General features: G+C 40.3%; 1 protein-coding gene across 3 annotated transcripts in view; it reads right to left on the bottom strand.

Annotated features, from left to right (window-relative positions):
* The window catches only part of CD47 (CD47 molecule), an 83,891-nt gene that overhangs the window by 17,113 nt on the left and 38,806 nt on the right, over window positions 1-27,972 (bottom strand). For all 3 annotated transcript variants that reach the window (XM_060234539.1, XM_060234540.1, XM_060234542.1), the window contains exons 3-7: window positions 22,709-22,798; window positions 19,897-19,998; window positions 8,048-8,140; window positions 6,599-6,694; window positions 1,973-2,065 (exon numbers count right to left, since the gene is read on the bottom strand). In XM_060234539.1, coding sequence (XP_060090522.1) covers window positions 1,973-2,065; window positions 6,599-6,694; window positions 8,048-8,140; window positions 19,897-19,998; window positions 22,709-22,798 — 474 coding nt within the window. The remainder of the gene's footprint in view (window positions 1-1,972; window positions 2,066-6,598; window positions 6,695-8,047; window positions 8,141-19,896; window positions 19,999-22,708; window positions 22,799-27,972) is intronic.

Genomic DNA, 27,972 nt, shown 5'->3' with positions numbered 1-27,972 from the left:
ATACAATGTATTTACATACTGTTCTCTTTTTTATTTATTTTTCTCTATCCGTCTATTCTTCTTTTAACCAATTAACAGCACAAAAGCTAAGTCCTCCTCTTTGTACAGTAGTACAGCTTGCCAAGGATCTAATTCAGTGTGTTTTAAAATGAGTTTAACAAAGATTTTAAAGATGTATCCTGTGAATTTTTGAAAACACAATTTAATTTTTAAAGAGTTATCTCTTACCCAGCATCTTTGACCAACAGGTCTCTTAAGAGATGGTGGGCAAGAAACGACCTTTTAAAAATAAAAATGTGTTTTCAACAATTCACATGATGCATCTTAAAAATCTTTGCTAATTGTAAAGAAAGACATATATACTTTTACTAGAACATAGGTGAGAGAAGCTGCAGCAAGTAATCTATAGTAAGGACCTTCCAACCTGTATCTATACCACCTATTAAGTTGCTGTAAACTACAAATCCATGCAAAAGTACTTGTGCAATACGGGGTGTATGGAAGAACATTATCTATATGAAAATAGGTTGGGAACACAAACAACATTTCCTGGATAAAAGCTAATTTTCATTGCACAAGCTTCTCATGTAAGGTGGGAAGCTGCTTTAGATCCTGAATAGCTTGTGTGACGGTAATGAAAGGGTTAACAAGAAAACTAAGGATGCATAGAGCCTGCGTCAGGTGATCTGAGGGTGGGGGCCAGAGTGCTCGGAACTCTCAGAGGTGATTGACAGCTAACGGCTGAGGGCAGTTAGTGACAGACAGAGGAGACTGCTGAAGAGCAGTTGGTCTGAGAAGGAGCTGAGACAGGAGCTGAGGAGAGTCTTCGAGAGAAGCAAAGCTCACTGTTCACTCTATTAAGACAGCCAAGGGGTTGTGTGTGACTAAAGGAGAGTCACAGTAAAAAACCTGAGAGGTCACAGACACAGAGACACTTCTCTTAAGAGCTAAAGAGGTGGTTGAGGGAAAAATGTGGGTCTAGAAGTCTGAAGGGCTGGGAGAAGAGACACCAGTCGACTTAAGGGATTTGGCACATTATACCCGAGAGGCCAACCTAGAATAGTATTGGAGAGTGAAATCTATATGATCTGTGAAACCTGAAAGACCTAAGCGAAATTGATATTATAAAGCCTGAACTACGAAGAAACTGTTAACTGCTTGAGATACAATATAGCCCATGTAGATAGTTCCCATTCCCCAGTTGAAGACGGTGTGTGTACGTTAATAAATTTCTGTGGTTTACTTTAAAGTTCTCTGGTGCCAGTATATTGGGAAAACTATCAAAGCTGCTGTGGTCCCCTACAAACTGAGTTTATATCCATCTGAAAGCAAAACAAAAACCCCAAAGAGACTAGTATTGAGAAATCCATATTACACCCACCCCTTGAGTTCCATGGCCGTGAGGTAAAATTCAAGAGGAAGAACTGAGGCTGAAGAGGGGCTGGGGTAGCCATAAGCCGCATATAGAAGCGATCCAGTGAGACCGCAAGGCGTGCTGTTATAGCTTGTTTGGGTGCTTTTCACATGTGTACTCAGACTGTTCTTCTCTGAACAGCAGCCTTCCATCCCATTGCAGGGGTGGGGAATAAAAAACCTTCAATGTCTGGACTTAAGCCAATGTTTTCAATATGTAATACAATTATTAACTCAGCTAAACAAATTTCTGAGATCTATGAACAGACAATACTATACAACCATACTATTGTCATGATTACGCTGTTGTCTCTTGTATGCCACAGACTCCACTTTCAATAAAACTGCTTTTTTCATTTGCATTCTAATTATGCAAGTCTCATCAAGGGAACTTTGACCATGCAATGGAACCCAACATGAGAAATATCAATTTATTTAATTTGCATGTAAAATTTGAATCAAGTATTTATCAGAGATATAATAGGTGGAGTTGACAGAATAGCCTGTCTATAACATATACCAGCAGTTGTGGAAATAACTTTAAACAGGAAGAACTTACCAATAATAATCACATAAACTAAGGCAATTACTGCTACAAGATCAATAATTGCTAAGCCTGCAACCATGACAGGAGCCTGTAGTGGGGGGCATGCTGTTGAAAAACAAACACAGTACTTAGGTTAGAATTTGTGGTTCAAAATTCCTTTGTTTAAAACATAGCTAATGAAAAGGCAGAAATATAATTCATTACTAGAAAAACTGAGTTTTTAAAGGTATGGCTGGCTGTTTTTTTCCCTCTGAAATCTGTATTTTTCTACACTACCTGTGATAAAAGCATCTTGAAGCTACACTTGCTCATATCTGCTGTACAGTGAATCCATTTCAACTTGAGATTTTAAACAGAAGAAGAAGTTAGACTAGGTGAAGATTTGCAAGATTCTAGCAACATTAAATATATACAAAGGAGCAACTACTGCTCTTTAAATCAATGCGGATCTGTTTATGATTCCAACTCTGAACATAAGAACATAAGAGAAGCCATGTTAGATCAGGCCAATGGCCCATCCAGTCCAACATTCTGTGTCACACAGCGGCCAAATATATATATATATATATATATATATATATATATATATATATATATATATATATATATATATATATATATATATATATATATACATACACACACACACACACACACACACTGTGGCTAATAGCCACTGATGGACCTCTGCTCCATATTTTTATCTAACCCCTTCTTGAAGGTGGCTATGCTTGTGGACGCCACCACCTCCTGTGGCAGTGAATTCCACATGTTAATCACCCTTTGGGTGAAAAAGTACTTCCTTTTATCCGTTTTAACCTGTCTGCTCAGCAATTTCATCGAATGCCCACGAGTTCTTGTATTGTGAGAAAGGGAGAAAAGTACTTCTTTCTCTACTTTCTCCATCCCATGCATTATCTTGTAAACTTCTATCATGTCACCCCTCAGTCGACGTTTCTCCAAGCTAAACTCTGCTATGATCACAGACTGACTTGAACAAGTAATCCCTCTTAAACTTGTTCCTAATGTTTCTCCATGCGGATATCAAATTATTACCAGAAAAGGTTGCCTGAGCTACCAACACGAACAAATGGGGACTATGTATGTGTGCTAATGTTGTACAGGTGTCACAAGTATGAATGAGAAGCTATCCACTATGCTGTCAGGATGTCTGTGAATTACAAGAATGAACAGAAGGAAAAATTACATCTGGGATGCCACGGTGATACAGCAGCCAGCACATACCAGGCTTTTGATATTTCCAAGATATTTTGCAAACATTTCATCAAACACAAAGGATGACATTTGCAACGCTTCTTGAACAATTTGTGTTGAACATCTAAGGAAGTCATCCTATAGATAATGAATACCTGGGAAATGAGAAGCAGAACACCCTATTTCATTGGGGTGGAGAAAAGACAATGCATGTGGATGTCCTTAAGCTTCAAGATAATTTGTGTTTTAAAAGCCCTTTCTTCTCATGAGGACTACAAAGTGCTCCTCTACCAGAGATAAAATTGTAACTTTTTGTACATGACAAACAGCCTACTATATATGATAATATGTAATATAAAGGCTGTCCTCTGTAAATTCTGTGGAAAGACAACATTTGCATCATCTGTATTTGTTTGATACAATAAAAAATAAAAGACAAAGATATGCTTGCTTCAATATTATGGACAGCAGACACATACATGCCATGTGGAGCAGTCTAATAATGCAAAATGCTTATGGAATGAAGCAGAGCCCTATCCAAATGAATCATCCATGTCCACTGCTATAGAAAAGTCCTAAGTCTTACTCTAGCATGCATATGCATTTCCCATTAGTATTCCTGGTCAAGAAGAAGAAGAAGAAAACTGCAGATTTGTACACCACCCTTCTCTCTGAATCAGAGACTCAGAGTGGCTTACAATCTCCTATATCTTCTCCCCCCCACAACAGACACCCTGTGAGGTGGGTGGGGCTGAGATGGCTCTCACAGCAGCTGCTCTTTCAAGGACAATTCCTGTGATAGCTATGGCTTACCCAAGGCCATTCCAGCAGCTGCAAGTGAAGGAGTGGGGAATCAAAACTGGTTCTTCCAGGTAAGAGTCCGCACACTTAACCACTACATCAAACTGCATAAGAACATAAGAGAAGTCATGTTGGATGAGGCCAATGGCCCATCCAGCCCAACACTCTTGTGTCGCACAGTGGCAAAAAAACCACAAACAGGTGCCATTAAGAGGTCCATCAGTGGGGCCAGGTCACCAGGAGCCCACTGTCCCCATCCCAAGCACCAAGAATACAGAACATCACTGCCCCAGATGAGCGTTCCAACAATAAAGGGCAATTAACACATGGAATTCACCGCCACAGGAGGTGGCAGTGGCTACAAGCATAGACAGCTTCAAGAGGGATTGCATAAACATATGGGGCAGAAGTCCATTGGGGCTATTAGCCACTGTGTATTGTTGCACCTCTGCTCCATAAGCTTATCCAATCCCCTCTTGAAGCTATCTATGCTTGTAGCCACCACCACCTCCTGTGGCAGTGAATTCCATGTGTTAATCACCCTTTGGGTGAAGAAGTACTTCCTTTTAGCCGTTCTAAACCAACTGCTCAGCAATTTCATTGAGTGTCCATGAGTTCTTGTATTGTGAGAAAGGGAGAAAAGTACATCTCTCTCTACCTTCTCTGTCCCATGCATAATTTTGTAAACCTCAGTCAATGTTTCTCCAAGCTAAAGAGCCCCAAGCACTTTAACCTTCCTTGATAGGGAAAGTGTTCCAACCCTTTAATCATTCTAGTTGTCCTTTTCTGCACTTTTTCCAATGCTATAATATCTTTTCAGAGGTGTGATAACCAGAACTGTACACAGAACTCCAAATGAGGCCGCACCATCGATTTATACAGCGGAATTATGATACTGGCTGATTTGTTTTCAGTTCCCTTCCTAATAATTCCCAGCACAGCATTGGCCTTTTTTATTGCTGCATGGTCAAGTGCATAAGCTAATTACTGGAGAAACATGAAAGAAAAAAGATCTTTATATCAAAAGATCTTATGGATCAAAAATCAGCTGAAAAAAAGAGGTTTTGGGGTACATGTCCATGTGTTTCAATAATTACTATGCTGCTTGCTTTACATCATAACTTGTAACACAAAATACTTAAAAATAACCTTCAGCTTAATATATTTAAATAATACTATTATTAGAGATAAAAAAAGGCTGAAGCAGAAGCTCCACTTTCATCATCAAGAGAAGACAAAATATAGAGTTTCTGCTCTTTATTTTTATTTTTTTTAGAACAGGATAGGAAGAGGAGAAATTGTCAGAATATGGATTCCAAAGAACTGCCCACATACTTAAAGATGCCACCTAAACCAAAGCCAGTAAATTTCTGTTGAAAACTGTTATCTGCTATAGATAGGCCTGTGCTAAAAAAAGAGACATCACAAAACAAGGAACATAAACTTTTGGCAATGAACTTAATGCAAATAACACACAAATTCAATTTAAATAATCTTATTGGAAATAAATCTGTATCTGTAACCTTATTATAGCCAGTTTTTCACGTTGCTTTCTTTTTAGCAACATGATCTCTGGGGCTATAGAAGACTGCCAACTTGTAGTAGCTGTATCGTATTAAGCATGCATAGCACAGTGTGCACAGCAACAGATCAGTGCTTGCAGCCTGTTTTATTTGCCACACACTAGATGTAGTTTTAGCTGTAATGGCAAAAGCCAGTAATTGTATCATTGCACTGAAAGCCAATTTATAAAATTTTATTCTAATTGTTCAGAAATAAAGTTTCTAAACAGCTTTCCTCCTGTGACACATTTTTTAAAGAAAAAAAGCTTCTTCTTTTTTGCTTTTAAGTCTACAGATATCTTTTTCTAGACAAAAAAAACTAAGTATGAACTTTTCAACATATAATGCCCCCAAAACATTGCCAAAAGAACACAATCAATATAAATGCAGAATATGCCATCATTATTTCAGGCTAGCCAACCTTGAACAATTACCATTAAAAATTGTCCAGGTAGTTCTCTGAATTTTATTCTTTAACACCACTAGGGATTTCCCAGTTTTTGTCTCCTATTTCTAGCTTTTTATTAACACATAAACCTTCTTGTTGAAGGTTTATGTATTTAAAGTATGCATCTAAACATATAAATAAGTGAAGATTTATTTTCTACTGCAACATCAGAAACTGTTTGTAGATGTGTATTCCTGCATGCATGGCATGTTCACATACAAAGCCTGTGGACACAAATTGAAATAATGACAAAAAAGGTCAGTAGTGGCTTTGGGTGATGCTCCAGGATATGTGGTGTTACCAAAGTAAATAATTTAAAGCAATGCTTTTGAGGTTTGGCTTCCATGATGCAGCAATGCATGGAACAGCCATGCTAATGAAAATGTATCAACACCTCCAGGTCATTGTTTGTTCACAAGATAAAACAGTAATAACAGAATGCTCATAGATTCTGTTCTATGAGATCCTTTGTGGATTTCCCAGTGTGAAAAGCTTTTGTAGGATATTCCTCAGTGTGCATGCAAACAGTGAAAACATACAAAATAAACAAGTTTTTTTAGAAAACAAAAATGCAAAGAGATATTAACACCATAAAGTAAATACGCTGCTTACCTGATACAGACATAGCAAATCCAGTCACAGCAATTACATATCCAAGTGCTTTCAAAAGCAGCAACGTAACTGCAAAGCATGGAGGTTTCTCAAAAACTGGGGGGGAAATTATGATTGGAAAGCATTTAAATGGTAATAATAACAATATTTTCATCAAGTGTGATGTAATTCCATGGAAATGCAACACCAACTGTCATTACTTTCCTCTTAATGTATGTATTGCTGCCACTAGGAATTTAATTTCAAACACTTTATTTAACGTTCCCAACTGAATTGTGCCCAAGCTTCTTCGCTGGACTATGTGGCCTGAGGATGAGACTCATATAATTTAATATCAAAAACTCCAGGATAATATAAAAAAGAATAAAACTTTATTTCTACAATAAGCATATTGGTATCAAGATGTTTATAGCTTAATTCTTCAGCGAATAATAATAACTTCTAAGGTGTCACTCTTTCACTTCACACACTCCTCACTCTCAAATCCTCCTTTCTCTTCCTAACTCAACTTTCTGACAGCTTCTGTCTCTCACACTCCTATAATACTCTGACAATATTAGGTTTTGGCTCTGTATCTAGCCCTTATATGTCCTCTACAGTATTCTATTTTTCTTCCCTAGAATCTAAACGCCTTTCACAGCACTAGTATGGGATTCTAATCAGAAGACTGCCTCTCAGACTCTGTAGACTGCTGTCTGACCACAACTGTCAGTTAACTGTTGTCACTCTGCTGAAAGTTAACTCCTGACCCCCCCCTTTCTCCCCACATACTTTTCAGTTCCCTCCACACTCTCTCAGTCACCAATCAATCACCTCACTCAGTCATTCCCCCTCTTTCACCCCCGTTTCTCTACTACAACATACCAACAATTAAAGAAGTACACATATTATATAAATTATAATCATTACATCAATATTTCCTAAATGGGATAGACAAAAACAATCAGAACTGTCTACCCGCACACACACACACAAAAAGGTCTTAGTGCTAGGCTTTCTAATATAACACTGCACCACAACAGGTAAAATCTATGACATATGCCAATGGTACATCAACAAATAATCACATCTCATGAACTAGACAATTTTACCAATTAGCAGCCTGCCTGCTTAAATCAGAATTAAGGGCTCAAAGACAAAGTCTTATTGGGTTAGATGTTAAATGGTCTGCCTAATTCAATATCCTCTCTGATAGTGAAAGTAACAGCAAAGCTACTCCTTTAGTGAGTTGCAGGGAAGAAAACAAAATCTCTCTGTATAGAGTACATAGTGCAGTGGCATGACCCTGAGGCAAGCTGAATCTCTGAAAACTACCACTGTTTACACCTAGAGAGCACCTAGGACCAGAATTATCCCCAATTACCACATTGCTACAAATCTCTCCCTTCTCCCCACAAATCACATTAAATCATTAGAAGTTCAGAAGGCAGAAAGTCAACAGATTCTTACCTGAGTCTAAGAGAATGTAGAGAAGGGGTACTAAAATGATAGCAGGGAGTACAATTAAGCCAAGTCCAATTTGATTTGATGTTGCAAATCCATCTGTAAGAATATAAAAACAGCTACCATGAACATAAGCAAATCAAAGGATATGTGTAACATCTTTATATTAAGACCAGTACAGATTTCTTAGACTCTTTCTGATCATTCAAACTAGATCTTACATAAGAATGTTACCCTGCTCCCTACCCTACATCCTTGTAACCCAGAAGCCACAGCACAGAGAAATAAACTGAATCCTGACTGAAAATTCAGCTCAGTCAACAGATATCTTATACACTGAATTCTTATGATCCACACTATTCTGTGGTAGTTCTAATCAGAGAAACATTAATACTCCAGGAGAGGCAAAATAGCTAAACTGGATTGGATCCATCAAAAGAACATTACTTAAGAGAGAAGAACCAAATTATAAAGCAAATCTATTTATATGCACCCTACAGGGGAAATCACCACAAAATAAAGACCCTTTCTGTATGAATGAATGCATACTCAATAGAACTCTAGCAGAATCCAAATCACCATTAAAAAACCCAAAAAGGTAACATCAGGGGAAGGCCTCAGTCTCTATTTCCTATTGTTGACCATCCAGAGGAGTTGGTTGACCACTGTGTGAGATAGGATGCTGGACTAGATGGACCACTGGTCTGATCCAGAAGAGTTCTTCTTAGTGCTTAGAATACCAAAGAATGGGTTCTGAAAATCCTGGAAACATTTGGGATTAACCAGAAATATAGGGAGCCAGCATTTGCAGGCTTCCTGCACTGATCCCCTCCCTTTTTTCTTCTTTTCCTCATGTATTTCTGAGTTTCCCAGGGCTTGATATCAGATTGCCAGGCTGCTTTAAGTAAGATTCTGTAAGTTTCAAGCATTTTTTCTGTTTTTCTGTTGGAGTTGGTTTGTGCTGGATTCCTGAAACTTTGGGGGTAATTCTCATGTTTTACATAGGTCAAGATTCTTCAATTTCCCATTGGACAAGATTCTCAAGTTTTATACAGTTTCAGATTCTCAGGTTTTATATTAGTTGGGCTAAGCAATCGCTTACAATAGCGTTCCCATGTTTCTCCAAATATTTATCTGCATTTGTATTTAGCCACAGGCCATTACAAACCAGAGATGACAAGAGCATAAAATAGGTATAACATAGTTGTATAAAATGAAATAAGATGGGGGTTTGTACGCATGCGTTAACTAAGCCGGCTGTGTGCTTGTCCTCCCCTTCGAACTGGAATTTTAAATAGCTCAAAGGAATGTAAATAGCTCTTTGGCAAGTCTATTTGAAGAAGAGCTTACTTACGAAGGTCTGAAGATCATAAGAATTCCTTTCTGGGGTCCCAGAGGGTAAGACAACAACTTCTACTATCAAATTAACGAGGCAACGCCCTGGTTAATTACTCAGCGGTCGCAGGTAACTCCAGAAAAGAATCATCATGGCTAAGACAATTAAAGAATTATCTGAGCAGATATCAGCTTTCCAGACTTTAATGATGTCGTCCCAGGACCAGATGAGTTCTGAAATTAAAGCACTCAGGGAGGCTTTTACAGAGTTGAGTGCAGAGCTCAAGGACACACGGAACATTGCAATCTCTGCTAATGAGCTGGCCTTATCTAATAAACAAAAAATACTCCAGCTGAATTCGCAACTTACAGAGCTCTCTGATCGTAACAGAAGAGCGAATCTGATTCTGGGTGGAATTTCAGAGGAAATAAATAATAAGCTCCTGGAAGGAACCCTTATAGACTGGATGGGTGAGCAAGGAGTCACTCTGCAATCTCAGGATATTGAGAGAGCTCATAGACTGCAAAGGAGACAAGATGGGGGTGCCCCAAGGGAAGTCATAATTAAATTTTCAAGGGAAAAGACTCAGCAGACAGTTTTCAAGACTTTGAAAAAAAGGAAAGACCTTTCTTTTAGAGGAAGGAAAGTTTGGGTGAGAGAAGACTTCTGCCAGGAAACCATCAGAAAGAGAAGGCTAATGAGACCCTTTGGGCAAAAATTATATGACAACAAGATTAAATTCTCTTGGGGGTACCCCTCCTCAATAATTATTTTTAAAGACGAAAAAAGGCTGGTGGCCCGCAACCCTAAAGAAGCAAGGGATCTTCTCACTCGCCTGGGCATCGCCACAGACGACCTGAGAGACCCGAGAGAGGAAGAAGAAGAAGAAGAAACAGTGGAGCTCGGTGTGGACCCGGGAGAAGGAAGCTCAAGTAGACAAGAGAAAAGGCCAAGAACGGATTACTAAAGGGAAGTATAAAATATTTTGAGCTAAATTTAGCTATAAGCTAGAAGGGGAGGGCGGGATGCGTGCCCCCTGGAAGGTGGAAGACAGGATGATGGTTTCATCCAGGAAGTTGTCTGTGCCACAGGGGAAGGGAATGGGGGGGGGGGGGGTTCAGTAAGAAGTATAGAAAAATACCCTCAGCCATTAGGGCCCAAGTCTGTTACATATAAAGAGAATGGATAGATCTTTAAGAGTCCTTTCACTGAATGCGAATGGTCTAACATCAAATCTTAAGAGATTCAGAGTAATTAAAATGGCTAAAGAACAAAGAATAGATTTGTTGTGCCTACAGGAAACTCACAAAAAAATAAATGATAGAAAACCATTGATAAAAGATCTGAGGTGGCAGGTTTTAGCAGAAGCAAGAGGGTCTTCCAAAGCTAGAGGCATGGCTACATTGATTCGTAAGGATATTAAGGTGGAAAACATGGAAAAATTAGTAGATAAGGAAGGTAGATACCTCTTAGTTAAGTTTAAGCTGGAAGCCATAAAAATCACTATAGTAAATGTTTATGCACCAAATAAAAGACAAAGGAAATTCTTAAACTTGGTTTTTAAGAAGATACAACAGTTTTCAGAGGGCGAACTAATTGTAGTGGGCGATCTAAATATGGACATAACCAAGAACAATAGCATTAAGCTAAGAGATTGGGGCTTGAAGGACGCTCATGAGTTCATCAATACGAGACCCAGCCCAACACATATTTCTTGTAGACATAAAACAGCATCCCGCTTAGATTATATAATTTTGGGAAAAAATAATAATATGGTGGTTAAAGAGATCAAGACCCATCCAATTTTGATTTCTGACCATGCCCCTCTAAGTATTGAATTAGAATTAAATCTTCCCTCGAAAAATAGACCTTGGAGGTATAACAACTTGGTAATGACAAAAGAAGAGGATAGGGAATACTTAATGACACAGTTAAAATTATATTTTAAGGAAAATAGAGGAACTGTGTCAACTAATATATTGTGGGACGCTGCCAAAGCAGTAATAAGGGGCCATTTGGTTAGAAAGGAAAAAGACATAAAAAGTGAATGGCATAAAAAAAGGCAAACAAAACTTAAGGAATTGGAGGAGTTACAAAAAGAAATAGTGGGAAAGTGTAATCCTAGTTTACAGATTAGAATTAAAGAGATTCAAAAACAGTTGGAGGCCCTAGATATGGCAACAATGTGGAAAAAGGAAATAATGGTTAAGAACGACTTCCAGAGGAATAGCATTAATACAGCAAAAAGATTAGCTAATTATTTGAAAGTTAAAAAGGCAAAACAATCAATTAGAACTATTAAAATTAATAATAGTACAACTCAAAACTCTAAGGAAATCACTAAGGCATTTGAAGACTTCTATAAAAATTTATATATGAAAAAGAATATAACGGAGGTGTGGGACGCACCTAAGCCAATCATAGAGGAGGAAGCAAAAGCCTCACTGGGTGCTGAGATTACACTCCAAGAGATAAAGGAAGTAATAAAAGCGCTCAAAAAGGGTAAATCACCAGGGCTGGATGGCTTTACTTCTGACTTTTATAAAGAAATGGTAGAAATTATAGCACCTGAATTGCAGGTAGTTTTTAACGAAGTCTTGGAAGGAAAGAAAGCCCCGGACTCATGGAAGGAAACAGAAATAATTTTGATATTAAAGCCCCAGAAAGATCCGGAAGAAGTAGGTTCATATAGGCCCATTAGTTTACTAAATCAAGATTATAAGATTTTTGCTAAGGTTTTAGCAAATAGACTTAAGAGAGTTATCCCGTCAATCATAAAAGGGGACCAATACGGTTTTATTGAGGGTAGATCTATTGCCCATCCTATTAGAAATATCTTAAATGTATTGCACCATGGCCAAAAGAAAAAAATAGCTCTGTTAAAGTTGGATGTTTATAAAGCCTTTGATACTCTCTCACATGAATTCTTGTGGCAAATATTAAAGTAGATAGGTTTAGAGGAACGGTTCTTACACGCTATACAGGAAATATACAACGGAGGTAAGGCCAAAGTTAGAGTCAACACTGACCACTCACAAGCGTTCCCAATTCAAGGGGGGGTAAGACAAGGCTGTCCACTATCCCCGCTTATATTTATAATAGCTATAGAGCAACTAGCAGAGCGAATTAGGAATGCCGGGAGAATAGAGGGGTATAAGTCAGGTATTGAAGAAATGAAAATTAATTTATTTGCGGATGATATCATAGTAATTATGTCTAACCCAAAAGACGGAGTTAAAGAGATTAAGATAATTTTAGATGATTTTGAAAAGTGTTCAGGGCTCGGAGTGAATATGGCAAAATCAGAAATTCTATACCTTAATGTTAATAGAGAGGAAAAACAGGAAATAAATAGGATTACGAATATAGGAATGGGAGCCAAGAGATTAAAATATTTAGGGATAGTCCTGCAAAAAAAATATGGACAAAATGATAAAGGAGAACTATGGTAAAATATGGAAGAAAATAGAGAGGGATATGAATAATTGGAATCATAAAATACTAGGGATATCATCTAGAATAAGATCTCTTAAAATGTTCATGATACCAAAGTTAATGTATTTATTCCAAACGTTACCCTTAGGTTTGAGGAAAAATCAAATTGAACAATGGAATAAAGCAATCAAAGTGTGGATTTTTAATAATAAAAACAGTAGGTTTCATAAGAGAATTCTATACAACCTTAAATCAGAATTAGGTTGGGGAATCCCAAATTTAAGTAAATATTATGAGGCCTTCCAACTAAGAGCGTTACTAGATTTGAGTGAGGATAAGGTACAGAAGTGGATTAATTTCGAGAATGCGGTCAACAGTGGCATTGGAAGATTTGGATTTTTTCCACAGTGTCGACAAAAGATCTAAAATTAGCTATAGGGCCCAGAAGAGCAGCATTAGAAACCTGGATGAAATGGTACCCACAGTGGCTAGGGAAGGTTTCAAGGTGGAGCCCCCTAGAAGCTATTGTTAAGGAGGTGCATGCTATAAAATGGTGGGAAAGGCTTAAAAACAAAGGCTATTTTAGAGTGGACGATATGTTTAGGGGTGGTAAGCTAAAACCCTTACAGGAAATTATAGAAGATTTAGGTAATCAATACTGGTTAAACATAGCAGGCTTGCATAAGAGAGTTAAGATGATCAGTGAAAAGGGAGAGCTTTGGTTAGAGATATATAAGGTAATGGCCAAACAAAGGAAGGGTCTAGTGGGGTTACTATACAGAAAAATGATTTCAAATAAAGATAAAATAATAGTACATTTACAAAAGATTTGGAGTCATGAAGGTCAGTTAACAGAGGAGTTGGCTGGGAAAATCTTGGATGGTCTAGAAAGGATTAAAGTAACCAAATTTAAAGAACTGGAATATAAATTTTTCACAAAATGGTACAAAACTCCCGCACAAATAGCCAATATATTCCCAGGAGTGAGCTCCAAGTGCTGGCATTGCAAACAATTTAAGGGTTGGTTTGCACATATGTGGTGGGAGTGTGAAGAGGTTAAACCCTTTTGGGGGGAAATTATTCAATTTATTAGAAAAGTCTGCAATGTACCATTAACCATTGGCTTTAATATGATGTTGTTAAGCACAATAGGAAGTCCGGCACTAAGTAGACCCATGCAAAACCTTGTCAAGGCAATGATACTAGCGGGGAAGGCGGTCATCGCTTTGGGGTGGAAAGATAAAAGTAAATGGTCAATAGAAAGCTGGCACAGCTATTTGTTTGATTACATACAGTCTGACATCGTGGCAACAATCAACAAGGATTCCACGTGGGAAGATAAAGTCAAGGAAATCGAGACCAGATGGAACCCTTATTTAGAGTGGATCCCAGGAGAAGCAAGGAAGGACATTCAGTGGAAGATCAGGACTCTGTGCCCTTGGCTGAGGGGAAAAGACTAAAAGAAGATGGGGAGGGTTGGGGGGGGGAGGGTTATTTGTAATTTCAACATCCATATGCTGTAATGGCCAATTGTACTAAAGTCAATAAAACATAAAAATATTTATTTAAAAAAATAAAAAATGAAATAAGATTTAAAATAAGACTTAGTCCATTGTCAAGTTCAAATAAAAACATAGTAAAAGGTAAACATCATTAAATATCCTCTGAGATCAAAGTTAATTAAAACCCTTAATAATAGTGTTATTTTCTTTGCAGCCAGGGCATATAAAGCCATTTTGTATGATATGTTGGCATCAGAGTCAGCTAACAAAATTACAATCTTCTCAGTCTAAATAGGAACGTAGATTGGATAGAATCTCAGAAAGGAATTTTAACCTGGGTTGGATTTACAGTGTGCAATTAAGAATATAATGGGGTAAGTCTTCAATAGCAGGACCACTACAGGGACAAAGTCGTTCCTTAGGTGTTCTGCTATCTCTCTCTCTCGGCTTGACTTCGCGAACGAAGATTTAAGAAGGGTGCAGTAGTCCACGTCTGCTGCAGGCTCACTGGTGGCTGACAAGACCAATGCGGGACAGGCAGATCCGGCCACAGTGGCTGCAGGGAAAAGTCTGATTTGGGGTTGGTGCTGTAGCAGTGCGATTCTTCCTCAATCTCCTTTTGTCCTCAAGACCAGCTATGCGTGCGTTCTCAAAGGAAGAGACAGCCTGGTGGATGGTGTGCCTCCATGCTTTGCGATCTGAGGCTAGGTCAGACCACTGGTGATGGTTGATGCGACAGGTGCCAAGGGATTTCTTCAAGGAGTCCTTGTACCTCTTCTTTGGTGCCCCTCTATTTCGATGGCCGGTGGAAAGTTCGCCATACAGAGCAATCTTGGGAAGGTGGTGGTTTTCCATCCTAGAAATATGCCCTGCCCAGCGCAGCTGCGTCTTCAACAGCAGTGCTTCGATGCTTGTAACCTCCGCCCTCTTGAGGACTTCAGTGTTGGTCACAAAGTCACTCCAGTGGATGTTGAGGATGGTGCGAAGGCAGCGCTGATGAAAGCGCTCAAAGAGTCGCAGGTGATGACGGTATAAAACCCACGATTCGGAGCCGTAGATGAGGGTTGTCATCACAACCGCTTTGTAAACAGTGATCTTTGTGCCTTTTTTCAGATGCTTGTTGCTCCACACTCTTTCGTGCAGTCGGCCAAATGCACGGTTTGCCTTTGCCAGCCTGTTGTCAATCTCCTTGTCGATCTTGGCATCTGAGGAGATGATGCACCCCAGGTAGCTGAACTGCTGGACTGTCTTCAGTACTGATTCACCCACAGTGATGCAGGGAGGGTGATAATCTTCCTGGGGTGCAGGCTGGTGGAGAACTTCTGTCTTCTTCAGACTAACTTCTAGGCCGAATAGCTTGGCAGCCTCTGCAAAGCAGGACATCATATGCTGCAGAGCTGATACTGAGTGGGAGACGAGTGCAGCATCATCAGCAAATAGTAGCTCTCGGATGAGTTTTTCCATTGTCTTGGAGTGAGCCTTTAGTCGCCTCAGGTTGAACAGGCTGACATCGGTGCGATAGCGGATGTAGACACCATCGTCATCATCTAGATCTACTGCAGCTCTTTGAAGCATCATGCTAAAGAAGATCGTAAAGAGAGTTGGCACGAGAACGCAGCCTTGCTTTACACCTGTTCCCATTGGGAAGGGCTTCGAGAGGTCGTTGCAGTGTCTGACTTGGCCTCGCTGGTCTTCATGTAGCTGGATGATCATGCTGAGGAACCTTGGGGGACATCCTAAACGTTCCAAGATTTGCCACAGGCCTTTCCTGCTAACGGTATCGAAAGCTTTGGTAAGGTCGACAAAAGTCACATATAGACCCTTGTTCTGTTCCCTGCATTTCTCTTGGAGCTGCCTGAGAACAAATACCATGTCGGTGGTGCTCCTGTTAGCTCTGAAGCTGCACTGGCTCTCTGGGAGGAGTTCTTCTGCAATGGTGGGCACCAGTCTGTTCAGGAGTATTCTGGCAAGGATTTTGCCTGCGATGGAGAGCAGGGTTATCCCCCGGTAGTTGGAGCAGTCTGACTTTTCCCCTTTGTTCTTGTGTAGAGTGATGATAATTGCATCGCGAAAGTCCTGTGGTAGTTTGCCTTGTTCCCAAGCAGGTGACAAGTACTTTGTGAAGTGTGCTATGTAGTACTGTGCCCCCATGCTTCCAGATCTCTGGTGGGATTCCATCAACTCCCGTTGCCTTGCCACTTTTCAGTTGCTTGATGGCTTTAACAGTCTCTTCTAGGGTGGGGATCTCATCCAACTCTGTTTTCACTGGTTGAAGTGGGGTGAGGTGGATTGCTGAATCTTGAACTACGCGGTTGGCACTGAAGAGAGCCTGAAAATACTCCGACCACCGGTTCAGTATGGATGCCTTGTCTGTGAGGAGCACTTGGCCGTCTGCACTATGCAAGGGACTCTGAGCCTGATATGATGGGCCATATACTGCCTTCAGGGCTTCGTAGAACCCTCTTAAATCACCAGTGTCTGCACACAGCTGGGTTCTCTCTGCAAGCTTGGTCCACCACTCGTTCTGAATGTCTCGAAGCTTGCGCTGGAGGTTGCTACATGCAGCGCGAAAGATTGCTTTTTTCCCGGGACAGGAGGGCTGAACAAGATGTGCTTGGTAGGCAGATCTCTTTTTTGCTAGTAATTCTTGGATCTCTTGATTGTTCTCGTCAAACCAGTCCTTGTTTTTCCTTGTGGAGAACCCGAGGACTTCTTCAGAGATCAACAGGATGGTAGTTTTTAGGTGTTCCCAGAGTGCTTCTGGAGAAGGGTCTGTGGGGCAACTGGGGTCCTCAATTCTTGACTGGAGTTTTGCCTGGAAGGCAGCTTTAACTTCGGCTGACTGAAGGCTGCCAACCTAGGCTTCCTCCGAGGGACATTCCGCACTGGGCATTACTCGGGTGTGTAAGATATCTCGAAGGTCTCTCTGGCGCACCAGAATGTAGTCGATAAGGTGCCAGTGCTTGGACCGTGGGTGCATCCAGGTTGTCTTCAGGCTGTTCTTCTGCTGAAAGATAGTGTTGGTGATGGTGAGCTGGTGCTCCGTGCAGAATTCTAGCAGGAGGCGCCCGTTATCATTGCAGTTGCCAATGCCGTGTTTGCCAAGTACTCCTTTCCAGGCTTCCGAGTCTTTACCTACTCTGTCATTGAAGTCGCCAAGGATGATCACCTTGTCCTCTGTAGGGGTCTTCCGTACGAGGTTGCGTAGATCAGCATAGAACTTGTTCTTTTCTGCAGGATCTGCTTGAAGGGTTGGGACATACACACTGAAGAGTGTTGCATGCTGCTTGTTTTGAAGTGGGAGGCGCATGGACATGATGCGATCTGAGTGACCTGTTGGCAGGTTTTTGAGTTTGGAGGCAATGGAGTTCCTGACCATGAAGCCAACGCCAGAAAGGCGGCTCTCAGCCTTTGATTTACCCAACCAGTAGAGGGTATAGCCAGCACCATGTTCTTGAAGACTACCTTCCTCAGGGAAACGGACCTCACTGAGAGCTGCTATGTCAATATTCAACCTGAGAAGTTCGTGGGCAACTAGAGCAGAGCGTCGTTCAGGGCGACCACTGTCTACTGTATCAAGCATGGTTCTGATGTTCCAACACGCAAGCTTAAGTCTTTGCACACTTTGTGAGGCAGGTGCATGCCTTTTCTTTGTTGTTATTTTTTGACTGCAAGTAAGGATGCCCGTTGACCGCAGCTAGCCAACTGGGGTGGGGGAGACGAGCTTTGTTTAGGTCACCTTTTCTAGGCCCCTCTCTGTGTGGAGCAAGCAGTGCTGTCCCTAGATAAGGCTGCTTGGTCATTCAGGGTGCTGTCGAAAGATGCTTTCGTCTCCGGGTCAGCATCAGGCGACCAATACCCTGAACCGCCTACATGCAGGATCGGGACTGCGGCTTCCAGTGGCATCTTCCACCTGCCGTTTCGCCCCTTGCCCATCGCTGCAGGACTTGGTGTGTTGTGGGTTGTGGATGTGGATATGCCCTTCAGGCCTGCGCAGAGGAATTTTTAGGTAAAGCACAGTGTGTGCAGTACTGGCTCCACCCTTTCACCTTGGGGTCATCTGCCATGGCCCAGTAAGCCGGGACGCCGGCAGCGAGTCCTCCAGGTGGTAGGTGTTACATAAACGAGCTCTATCTGCCCGAGTTTGATGTTAGAGTTTTCCTTCTCTTGGCTGGCGAGGTTGGTGAGCCCAGCCTGCCCATCCGGTTATACCGCCGGACATTCGGTCGCACCATGACGTGGCAAACTCTGTGAGAAACGGCGGGACCAGCGGGAAGGTGTTGCCACAGATGCAATAATGCAGGAGAGGCCATTGCAGTGACCATCTGCCAGGCATAGCCGGACAGTGACCACGCGGCGTTCACTACACCGGGAAGGAGAGGCTATGTATTGCGCATACACTTTCCCTGGGGGGGGCAGGATACCCAAGAGGGAGCCCACCCCTCCCCCCCCCCCGTTCTGCTATAGTAGCTGGTTAATATAGCCATGGGGATTGATTTGAAACGCAAGGATGTAAAAACTGCTCTGAGATTATGGTTAGCAATACTAACTAAATAAGAGGATCTAAAATGATCACACTTAAACAATTTAAACCAAGGGGCAGACTGCGAGTTCAAGAATGCCTGTCTGTCTAACAGAGCATTACACTTGAAAACCCAGTCTTGGAGATGTAAATTATTTGCTGAGGAGCTGAGAAGATTGTCAGGGATGGAATATCTAGATAGCAAGTTGATAAGAAAACTAGAGCATGCCAAGTCTTTAGATAGTGTTAATCCTATGGTTCTTTTACATTTTCCATGGGCTTTTTTCCTCCACAGGAAACAATGGAGGTGAGTTGGGGGCGCCTTGTTCAGGGGGCCAGAGATTGGACCCTGTGGTGCACCTGACTTAAACTCTGGAGATTATTTAAAGGATAGGTATCAGCAGTTTCCCTGCAATTTTGATGCCAATACATTCAAATGCACCCCATCAGCACTCCAGAAAGATTACCCAAAGGGAATAATGGAGCTGAATTTCAGAAACTTAAAAAAAAAAAAGATCCAGATACCATACTACTATTTGAAATCTGGAAAACCAGGAATACTGATATTTTTCAACTCCGATCTATCTGGATCCAAAAAAAATATCTTTTGTTGTTGTTGTTGCACGCAACCATCCACAGAGAAGGGTTTATTGCTACCCAACCCTTTCAACCAATCTGACTCAGCTCAATATCAGCAATGTTGAGCCTAGAGATTTTCCACAAAGGGCCTGCAGTTGCCCAAGTGGAAGTCTGCCAAATTTTGCACATGCAAATCTAGGTCATGTTTAAATAATACTTCTTTCCAGAGTTTCACCACAGGCAAAACTGGAAACAGGCAGGCTTGCAAATGTCTTTTCCCTTCCTTCCCCATGACTACTCTTATGTAAAAGGGAACACCTTTTCATTTCCAACATCTATTCAAATATGAGATCTTTCCCCTTTGACCACACAATACAGAATCTTCTTCCTTTACAATACATAAACTAAAAACTATAGGCTAAAGTACTTTATTTCAGAAAACTGTTATTTACGTCAAGCCATCTTAGTTTTTGACACTTACCTGGGACTAAAAGAATACAGCCAATCACAGCAGCAACTGTGACTATTAGTCCTGCAATAATTAAGCTGATCTTCTTTAGTAATGAGATGTCATATTTTGTTGCTTAAAGAAAAACAAAATGAATTAAAAACAATAAAAAATCATAAAATTAATATATATATATATGCCTGTTGGAAGAAAAAGCTTCAAGAAGTATTGAGCACCTTTAAATCTAATTCATTGTGACATCCAAAACAAATTTGGGCTTTGCTTACTCCTGGTTTAAAATCTATTACAGGAAAATAAACAAATCCCAAGAGGTTAAGGCAAATTTTAAACTTTGACATCTCAAGAAACTTGAGTGAGACCAAACATTTTCTAAACCAGAGTCCTTCAATTGCATCTTCTTGCATGTGGGATGGTGGAAAGAAATTTAAAGGTCATTCATTTCACAAAAGAAATTTTGCTTTGTGTATTTTACCTGATAAAGCCTAAAGGTCTGACATGCTAGTTCAAGGCCTCTTTGGATTCAGTACATTCCAGCAATTTTTTGCATTGCTGTCAGCTATGTAACACTGGCTTTTACCAGTGAAAAAAATAATAAAATGAAGGGATTCCTCTTCATGCACTTTTATGTCAAGCACTTATTTCAGACACTTTTATGATTCTATTTCAAATTATTACATAGAGTTCAATTCACCTTCAATCAAAATCATGTATGAGAAAGCTCAGACCCTAAATTTTGCATTACGCTTCAACTGAACATGCTTGTCCTTTAAAATTCAGTTAAATTTACACTGCTACAGAAGTGGTTCATTTCAAAGGCTGATAGTTCATAGATTTACCTAGCAGTTTGGGAGTCTTCCAAAGTGAGGAAGTTAAGAAAAATTGTAAGCTCACTATCACCAGCTGTGTTTTGTTCTGCCTTAGGCACTTCTAAAAAACCTGTCAGGTACATTTTTATTCCAAAATGTTCATTGTGGCTGAAGCATTAGAAAAGACATAGTATGATTTTTTTGTATGAATGAGAAAGAAACCTTGTATGTACAATTCTAAAGAGTAGCATTTAAAAGCTTGAAGAGTCAACTATAATTTCTTCTTACTTTTTCTAAGTTTTCTAATATACCAATGCAGTTGCTTTTTGTTTACTTCTGAAGCACAGCAATAAATTGGAAATGCCCAAGATGAGGCTTTGTTACTATACTGAATGCTCATGGAATCAGTGTGCCATGAAATAATGCTCAGAGACACTATGTTAGCATCCCCATGAAACATTACATCACACAGATGTAAGTATTTTGTAGCACAATGGGAATGTTTTTAGCTTAATAATATATACTGTGTATAAAGTGATGTCTAAAGTGATTAGTGGGCTTTGAAGATCCATGTCTCACATTATAAATTCCCTCAAAGTTCACATTGACTAGTACAAAGGCACTGGTCCATGAGTGACATTTTAAATTACACAGTATTATAAATAATGCTCAGAGTTCTCAAGTGCTTACACTAGAATACCAGGGCAAGTGATTTTTAAGAACAAATTGGACAAATAAATCTTGTCTATTAAACTTTGTAAATAGAAGACTCAGCTCATTCATATGCTGATGAATACCACAAAATGGAGACAAATGTGATTCAGTACTGAATGGGAATCCTATTACTGAACACTCGCAAGTGTGCTCCACATCTGGAACTGAGGATTAGCTCTGAGATTGCAGCCCCCACCCTCACAGCTATTTTACCATCAGACACCCAGAAATGATACCAAAAGATCTGAGTAGTTGCAGTATGTCTTTTCTCCATCTTCTACAACTCACACGTTATTTCTAGCAGAAGCTTTGAATCTCTAAAAAGTGTATTTCTTCCTACTCTCAGAGACAAGGAAGCTACACACTGCATTTTGTCATGTGTCTATTAAAGTCAAAGAGTTTTTTGGGGAATGTAATGTGAGAATTAGGAAAGCAGGAGTATATGAAATAAATGGTATGTGGGAAGGATTGGGAGAGCATGGAGAAGATGGTTTGTTGGAATGTTAATTAAAAAGAAAAATGGAAAAAAGAATGGATCACTGCTTTTCTTTAATGTTCGTCATTAAATATTGATGTTTTTTAGATCAATTAATTTATGTTTGGCTTTTCCACTGCAATAGCTAACAGGATAGCTAACAATGGCATATCATAAAGCCATTAATGTGAAAACCTCAGGCAAACAACAACAACTGCATTTTAAAGGTCTCCAGGGTGAAAATGTCTTAACCTTATTAAAAAAAAATCTGTAAAGATAATGCCAATCACACACCTTGGGAGAGGGAGTTCCATAACTTGGGAGTGCCAGCAAAAAAAAAAAAGCTTTTCCACAAGTCCCGACTGTTCACATCCAAATCTCTCTCCTCCTGAACTGAACACAATAGTACAAAATGGTGGTGGAAAGTGCCCTCAAGTTGCAGCCAATCTATGACAATTCCATATGGTTTTCAAGGCATGATGTGAACAGAGATGGTTGGCATTGCCTTCATTTGCACAGCAGTCCTGGATTTCCTTGGTGGTTTCCAATCCAAGTACTAACTAGGGACAACCCTGCTTAGCAACTGAGATCTGATGAGACTGGGCTAGCCTGGCCCATTGAGGCCAGAGCTCTGTACAAAAATAATCCTTTCAAATTCTCCGGGCAAGGGGAAGAAGTGGGAGATATGTTACCTTTGTTACCTAATGGGGCCAATAAAATGTTTCATTGCTATTTTTATCAGGATGCAAAATTTCCTTTACACTTTTGTTACATGCATGCAAAATATTTTAACAAAATTCCAACTTTTGTAAAAGAATGTAGAACTTACCAACAACGCCTAATTGGGTCCAATAAAAAATAGTGGCCAATACCATGGTGATAATTATGAGAACATTCTCCACTGGTTCAAACCAGGATTCTAAAATTTAAACAGATATAACAATTACAAAATCTTAATTTATTTATTGCGATTTATATCCCACCCTCCCCGCCAAAGCAGGCTCAGGGCGGCTTACATATTCATGTATGAACATGAAACACATGAAAAACAAAATACAATTAAAACATAAAAACATGAAATATTTAAATTATTTGAGGTGCTATTGATCTTTAGATGGTAATCTGTTTAATAAAATGGATGGCTGCCTATTCTGTTTTGAATTAAGTTTAACTATTCTGCTGCTTCAGCTGGATGTTGTTTAAAAAACAGCTCTTAGGGTCATGCCAGAGGTGGTCCAGATGTTTCAAAGTCTCTTGTAGCCTGTGATCTAATTAACAAAATGCCTGGTGGAAGAGCACCATCTTGCAGGCCCTAACCTCTTCAGGGAGCTCATTCTACCAGCTTGGAGAAGGCTCTGGCTCTGGTCATCATGAGCCTGGCCTCTTTGAGGCCAGGGAATGAGAGCAGGTTTTGTGACCCTGACAGAAGTGCTCTCCAGGGAACATGTGGGGAAAGGCGGTCCCGAAAGTATACAGGTCCCTGGCCATATAGGGCTTTAAAGGTAAGAACTAGCACCTTGAAACAAACCCAGTATGCAATAGGCAGCCAATGCAGCGCTTTCAGCCAGGGCCGGATCTAGGGGGTGCTTGCCCCGGGCACCACCAGAGAGGGGGCACCAAATTGGGTATGGTCCATTCAATTCTATGGGACCATTTTTTAACTTTGCCCCCCCCCCAAAAAAAATATGTAGATCCGGTCCTGCTTTCAAGCACAGGCTGAATGTGCTCCCATAAGGGGAAATCCATTAACAGCCTGGCTGCAACATTCTGCACTAGTTGAAGCTTTTGGATTTGAAACAAGGGCAGCCCCATGTAGAGGGCATTACAGTAATCTAGTCTCGAGGTGACCGTGGCATGGATCACTGTTACCAAGTCGTTGCATTAAAGGTAGGGGACCGACTGCCTTATCTGCCGAAGGTAGTAAAAGGCTGAGTTGGCAGTGGCTGTCACCTGGGCTTCCATTGTTAAGGAGGAATCCAGGAACAGAAGTAGAAATACAATACATTACAATTAAGTTTGTTGTATAATGGTGGCTTCATTAATGACTACAAACTTCAAGCACAAAAATCCTCATGTACCTACTTCAATACATATATCATTTGAACTCCTAGGCATTTCTTGGTGATCACAGCTACTAGTAAATTCTTCACAATTCAAATTCTGGTTGTTTGGCAATTTTACTGCAGAATAACACATGATTTGCATATGTTTGCCCCATTCAAAAATGTCTTTTTATCCCCAGTACGTTACAAGTATCTGTCTCTCAGATCACAAGATTGTTTCCTACTTTCTTTTGACACTGTATTTTACATAGAATATAAGAAAGAACAGACTTCCAGTGGACAGAATCAAAGGGCTTTATATTCCACCCTCGGCTAGTATTACCAAATAGAGTTACTAAATACATACATGTGCATAAATATATGAATATACCATTTCAAATTGCCTTACAGTAAATATAGGTGCAAAACTATCTAGTATCAAAAAGGTGCAAAACTATACTAGTATCAAAAAGTAAAAACAACAAGCTGTTGATATTTAGGATCACGAGTAAAGGTTGCAGCATGTTTACAATAATTGAAAGACATATTTATTCTCAAATTCTTTTTAAAAATCATTGATTTGGTGCCTACCTATAACATTGATTTATTGTTAATTCTATATTGACATAGTGACCACAATGGGAAAATGAAGAAGGTTCACTTTAGCAGCTTATTATCAATTCCAAATATATAAAGAATCCATGTTAGTGCAATAGTGATTTTATTTATTTACTTATTTATTTATTTATTTAAGTAAATTTCTATTCCACCCATTCCCCATAGGGCTCAGGGCAGTGTACAACATATAATAAAACAATAAAATACAATTTAAACATTTTAAAACAAACAACTCAACAGCACTCAGATTACCATGATATCACATATTGCCCAGCCTAGCCATCTCACATCATGATATCTCATAGGGATGGCAGTTTTTATTCCAATTCCTAGCACAGATGACAGTGCTGGCCGGGGAGGCCAACCAGATCAAGAATAGACGCCCGCAGCTTCAGCTAAAAGCTTGGCAGAACAGCTCCATTTTACAGGCCCTACAGAAGGCTAATAAGCCAGGTAGGGCCCAGATCTCAATAGAGAGCTTATTCCACCAGGCTGGGGCCAGGACTGAAATGCCCTGGCCCTAGTTGAGGCGAGGTGGGCGTCTCTTGGGCCGGTGATGGCCAACAGATGTTGGGAGGCCGAACATAACAACCTCCTGGGCATATATGGAAGGAGACGGTCCCGCAGGTATCTAAGTGATCTCAGTGCTTCATAATCTCACATTAATATTATAACTTATCTGGGAATTCAAGAAGAGCTCTCTGATTAAGAAATGTAAAGCTAAAAATCACTGTAGTGGAGTGACAACTATAAGACACTTTAGAACAGTACCTGATCAATTCAATTCTTGAAATTTGAATATAGAACAATGCACAGAAGCCTAATGAAAATTTAGAAAGCTTAACGTAAGAGTTGTTCTAGGAGCTCTATTAATTCCTCAGAAAGTCCCTAGTCACTACTATATTTTTACAAGTGGGTCATCCACAAGACATATGGGGGGATCACATCCCTTTTCTTTCTCTCTGGGCCACTGACTCATCGACCAGTCTGTCTGCCTGGCTCAAGCAGTACAGGGGCTCCCAACTTGCTGGTACAGACAACTCGAAACTCTTATGGGTTTCCTCTAAAACTCCTCCACAATTTTTTTTAAAAGATCTGAGATTTTTATAAACTTGTAGGTGTCCCACCACATTTACCATGGCCCCAATCTCTGGATATACCAGTCTATATCTAGGGTCATGTTGAGAATCAGATATAACAAGGGAAACTGCGACCACTCCAACTGGTCCTCTCTATCTTCTGCTGTTTGTTTCTGCTACCATTGCCTTTCTATTGCTAGTTGCCAGGGGACCCAGTCAGCTGTTAGGTTTAAATGGCTGCAAGTCAATAAACCTCTCAGTTTTGATCCCCTCCCCTTCAAACTATGCTCCCCTTTCTCTTGGCCCTGGTAAGTCACAGCTGGGAGAAAGATGGGAAATCCCTTCCAGGATGACCCCTGCTCCCTTTTTCCACTGGGAGAAAAGAGGAACTAAACTAATTGGATTAGGTTAGTTCAGGTGGGGCCCTTTTGGATTAGTTCATGGTTTAATTTGCTTTTTTTGGTTCATGCCCATCCCTAATGGGGTAGTGTTAGCTGGTCACTGCAGAAAATGTTAACCTCAACTAGCAGGACAATTACATCAATAGCAACAGTAGATCTGGTGGGGGGGCAGAATGCCTTTATCCTTTATCTAAAACAAAAGCAAGATATATGACACAGTGATGCACATTTCTTTAAATGTTTGTGTATGTGTCCAATATATTCAAGGATTTTGAATGCTGCATCCTCTATTGCTGTATCAAGTACTTTTCAAGACACGTAGTTTAGTATTAGCCAAAAGAGAAATGGAAGTTACCATGTTCTTTTACATAGATAATGGGGGTGTTTTGGCAGGAGAAAAAGAGTATAGAAACACATAATTACTGTCATTGTTAAGTTGGTTTACTATAGAAAATGGCTGTTTGTCACTTTCAACAGCTAGAGAAGTTCTAAAAGAGGGCATGTCAGTACTATGTGCAGACCCCTAGTGCTATGTTCAGGAATGAGTATATATTCTGAAACCACAGGGCAGAGGTGTCAGGCCCATAGGCTTGATCCTTCTTCCTCTCCTGGTTCCTCTCAAGGGCTCCTATCAGGCCTGCTTCCTTCTTCCTCTCCTGGTTCCTTCGCTCACCATTTTTGTGTTTCTTCATGTGATGCAGAGCAGCCTCCAGCTCATTCCCTCTTCCCCGTCCCTTTTCCACAAGGAAGGAGGAGCCTCAACCAATGAAGGAGCTTGGCTCTGTAGCTCTGCTGTGCAATTGAGAGAGCTCAGCTAGAGCTCTCTCAATCAAAGCTCGAGCTGTGCCAGGCTCTCTCAATTGCACAGCAGAGCTACAGAGCCAAGCTCCTCAACTGGCTGAGGCTCCTTCTCCCTTGGGGAAGAGGGAATGAGTAGGAGGTTCCTTTGCTCAGCTGCATCACATGGGAGAAACACAAAAAGCACCTTTAACAACAACAGTTTTATTCAAAGTAAGAGCTTTTTGCCTTGCTACAGAGAGAGGAGGGCAGGGTGAGAGAGAGAGAGAGAGATCATTTTGCAAAGGGTCTCCTGGGTGCAACTGGATTCCCTCCCCCTTTTGCATTGCATTAATGCCCTCCTGATCCAGTCTTTCTCAGTAGAAAAGCAATGTGGACTATTTAGATGAGGAATAACAGCAAGCCACCAGTGAAGATTAGGCTGAGAGTGTGTGTCCAGCACATTTCCTTTGTAGACTGGGGATTCTGAACCTAGGCTTCCCAGATAGTAGACTGATACTGACCCCTATATATGGCTGCCTCCCTATTATTGCACTGCCTCATAGGAGTTGCAGTTATTTTTCTGGGGAAGAATATAGTTTTGTAGATAAACACATAGCTTCAGCCTGTGTCATGGTGCCTTCACATGGTTTTGATCAGCACACAAAGCAACTTATGTTCAAAAGCTCACAATGCCCAGTCATTTCATGTTTTCCCCTGAATCCTAGGGCACTGAGCATGAGATTTCTGTAATGAATGTCAATAAATCAGAAGTACATTTGCACCTTACAGGTACCCACCTGAATAGCATACTCAAGATTGCTACAGCACAGACATTGTCTCCAGATTTTGATGCAATAATTCAGAACAAGTGGTGTCAGTTATCAGAGACTGTTAAACAAAATATTGCTAGCGTGCTAATGTTTTAAGCATGTTTTATTTTAAGTAAAAAACCCTTTAATTATGTTTTCTATGCCTTTTATAAAGTTTACATCTCCACTACCTGGCATTACATTTTATCACAGACATGGCCCAGCCTTACAAGGTCTCATTTATGTCAGATCCGTCTCTCATAACAAATGAGTCTGACACCCCTTCCCATAGGATATGAGTGCAGCATGTGGAACCAGAAATATAATTCACACTCCTGTGAATTCCTAACCCTTAAAATGGAAA

This window comes from Heteronotia binoei, chromosome 3 (assembly GCF_032191835.1).
Source record: "Heteronotia binoei isolate CCM8104 ecotype False Entrance Well chromosome 3, APGP_CSIRO_Hbin_v1, whole genome shotgun sequence".
NCBI lineage: Eukaryota > Metazoa > Chordata > Lepidosauria > Squamata > Gekkonidae > Heteronotia > Heteronotia binoei.
Note: the sequence above shows the minus strand (reverse complement) of the source record. Positions and strands in the feature narration are given on the sequence as shown.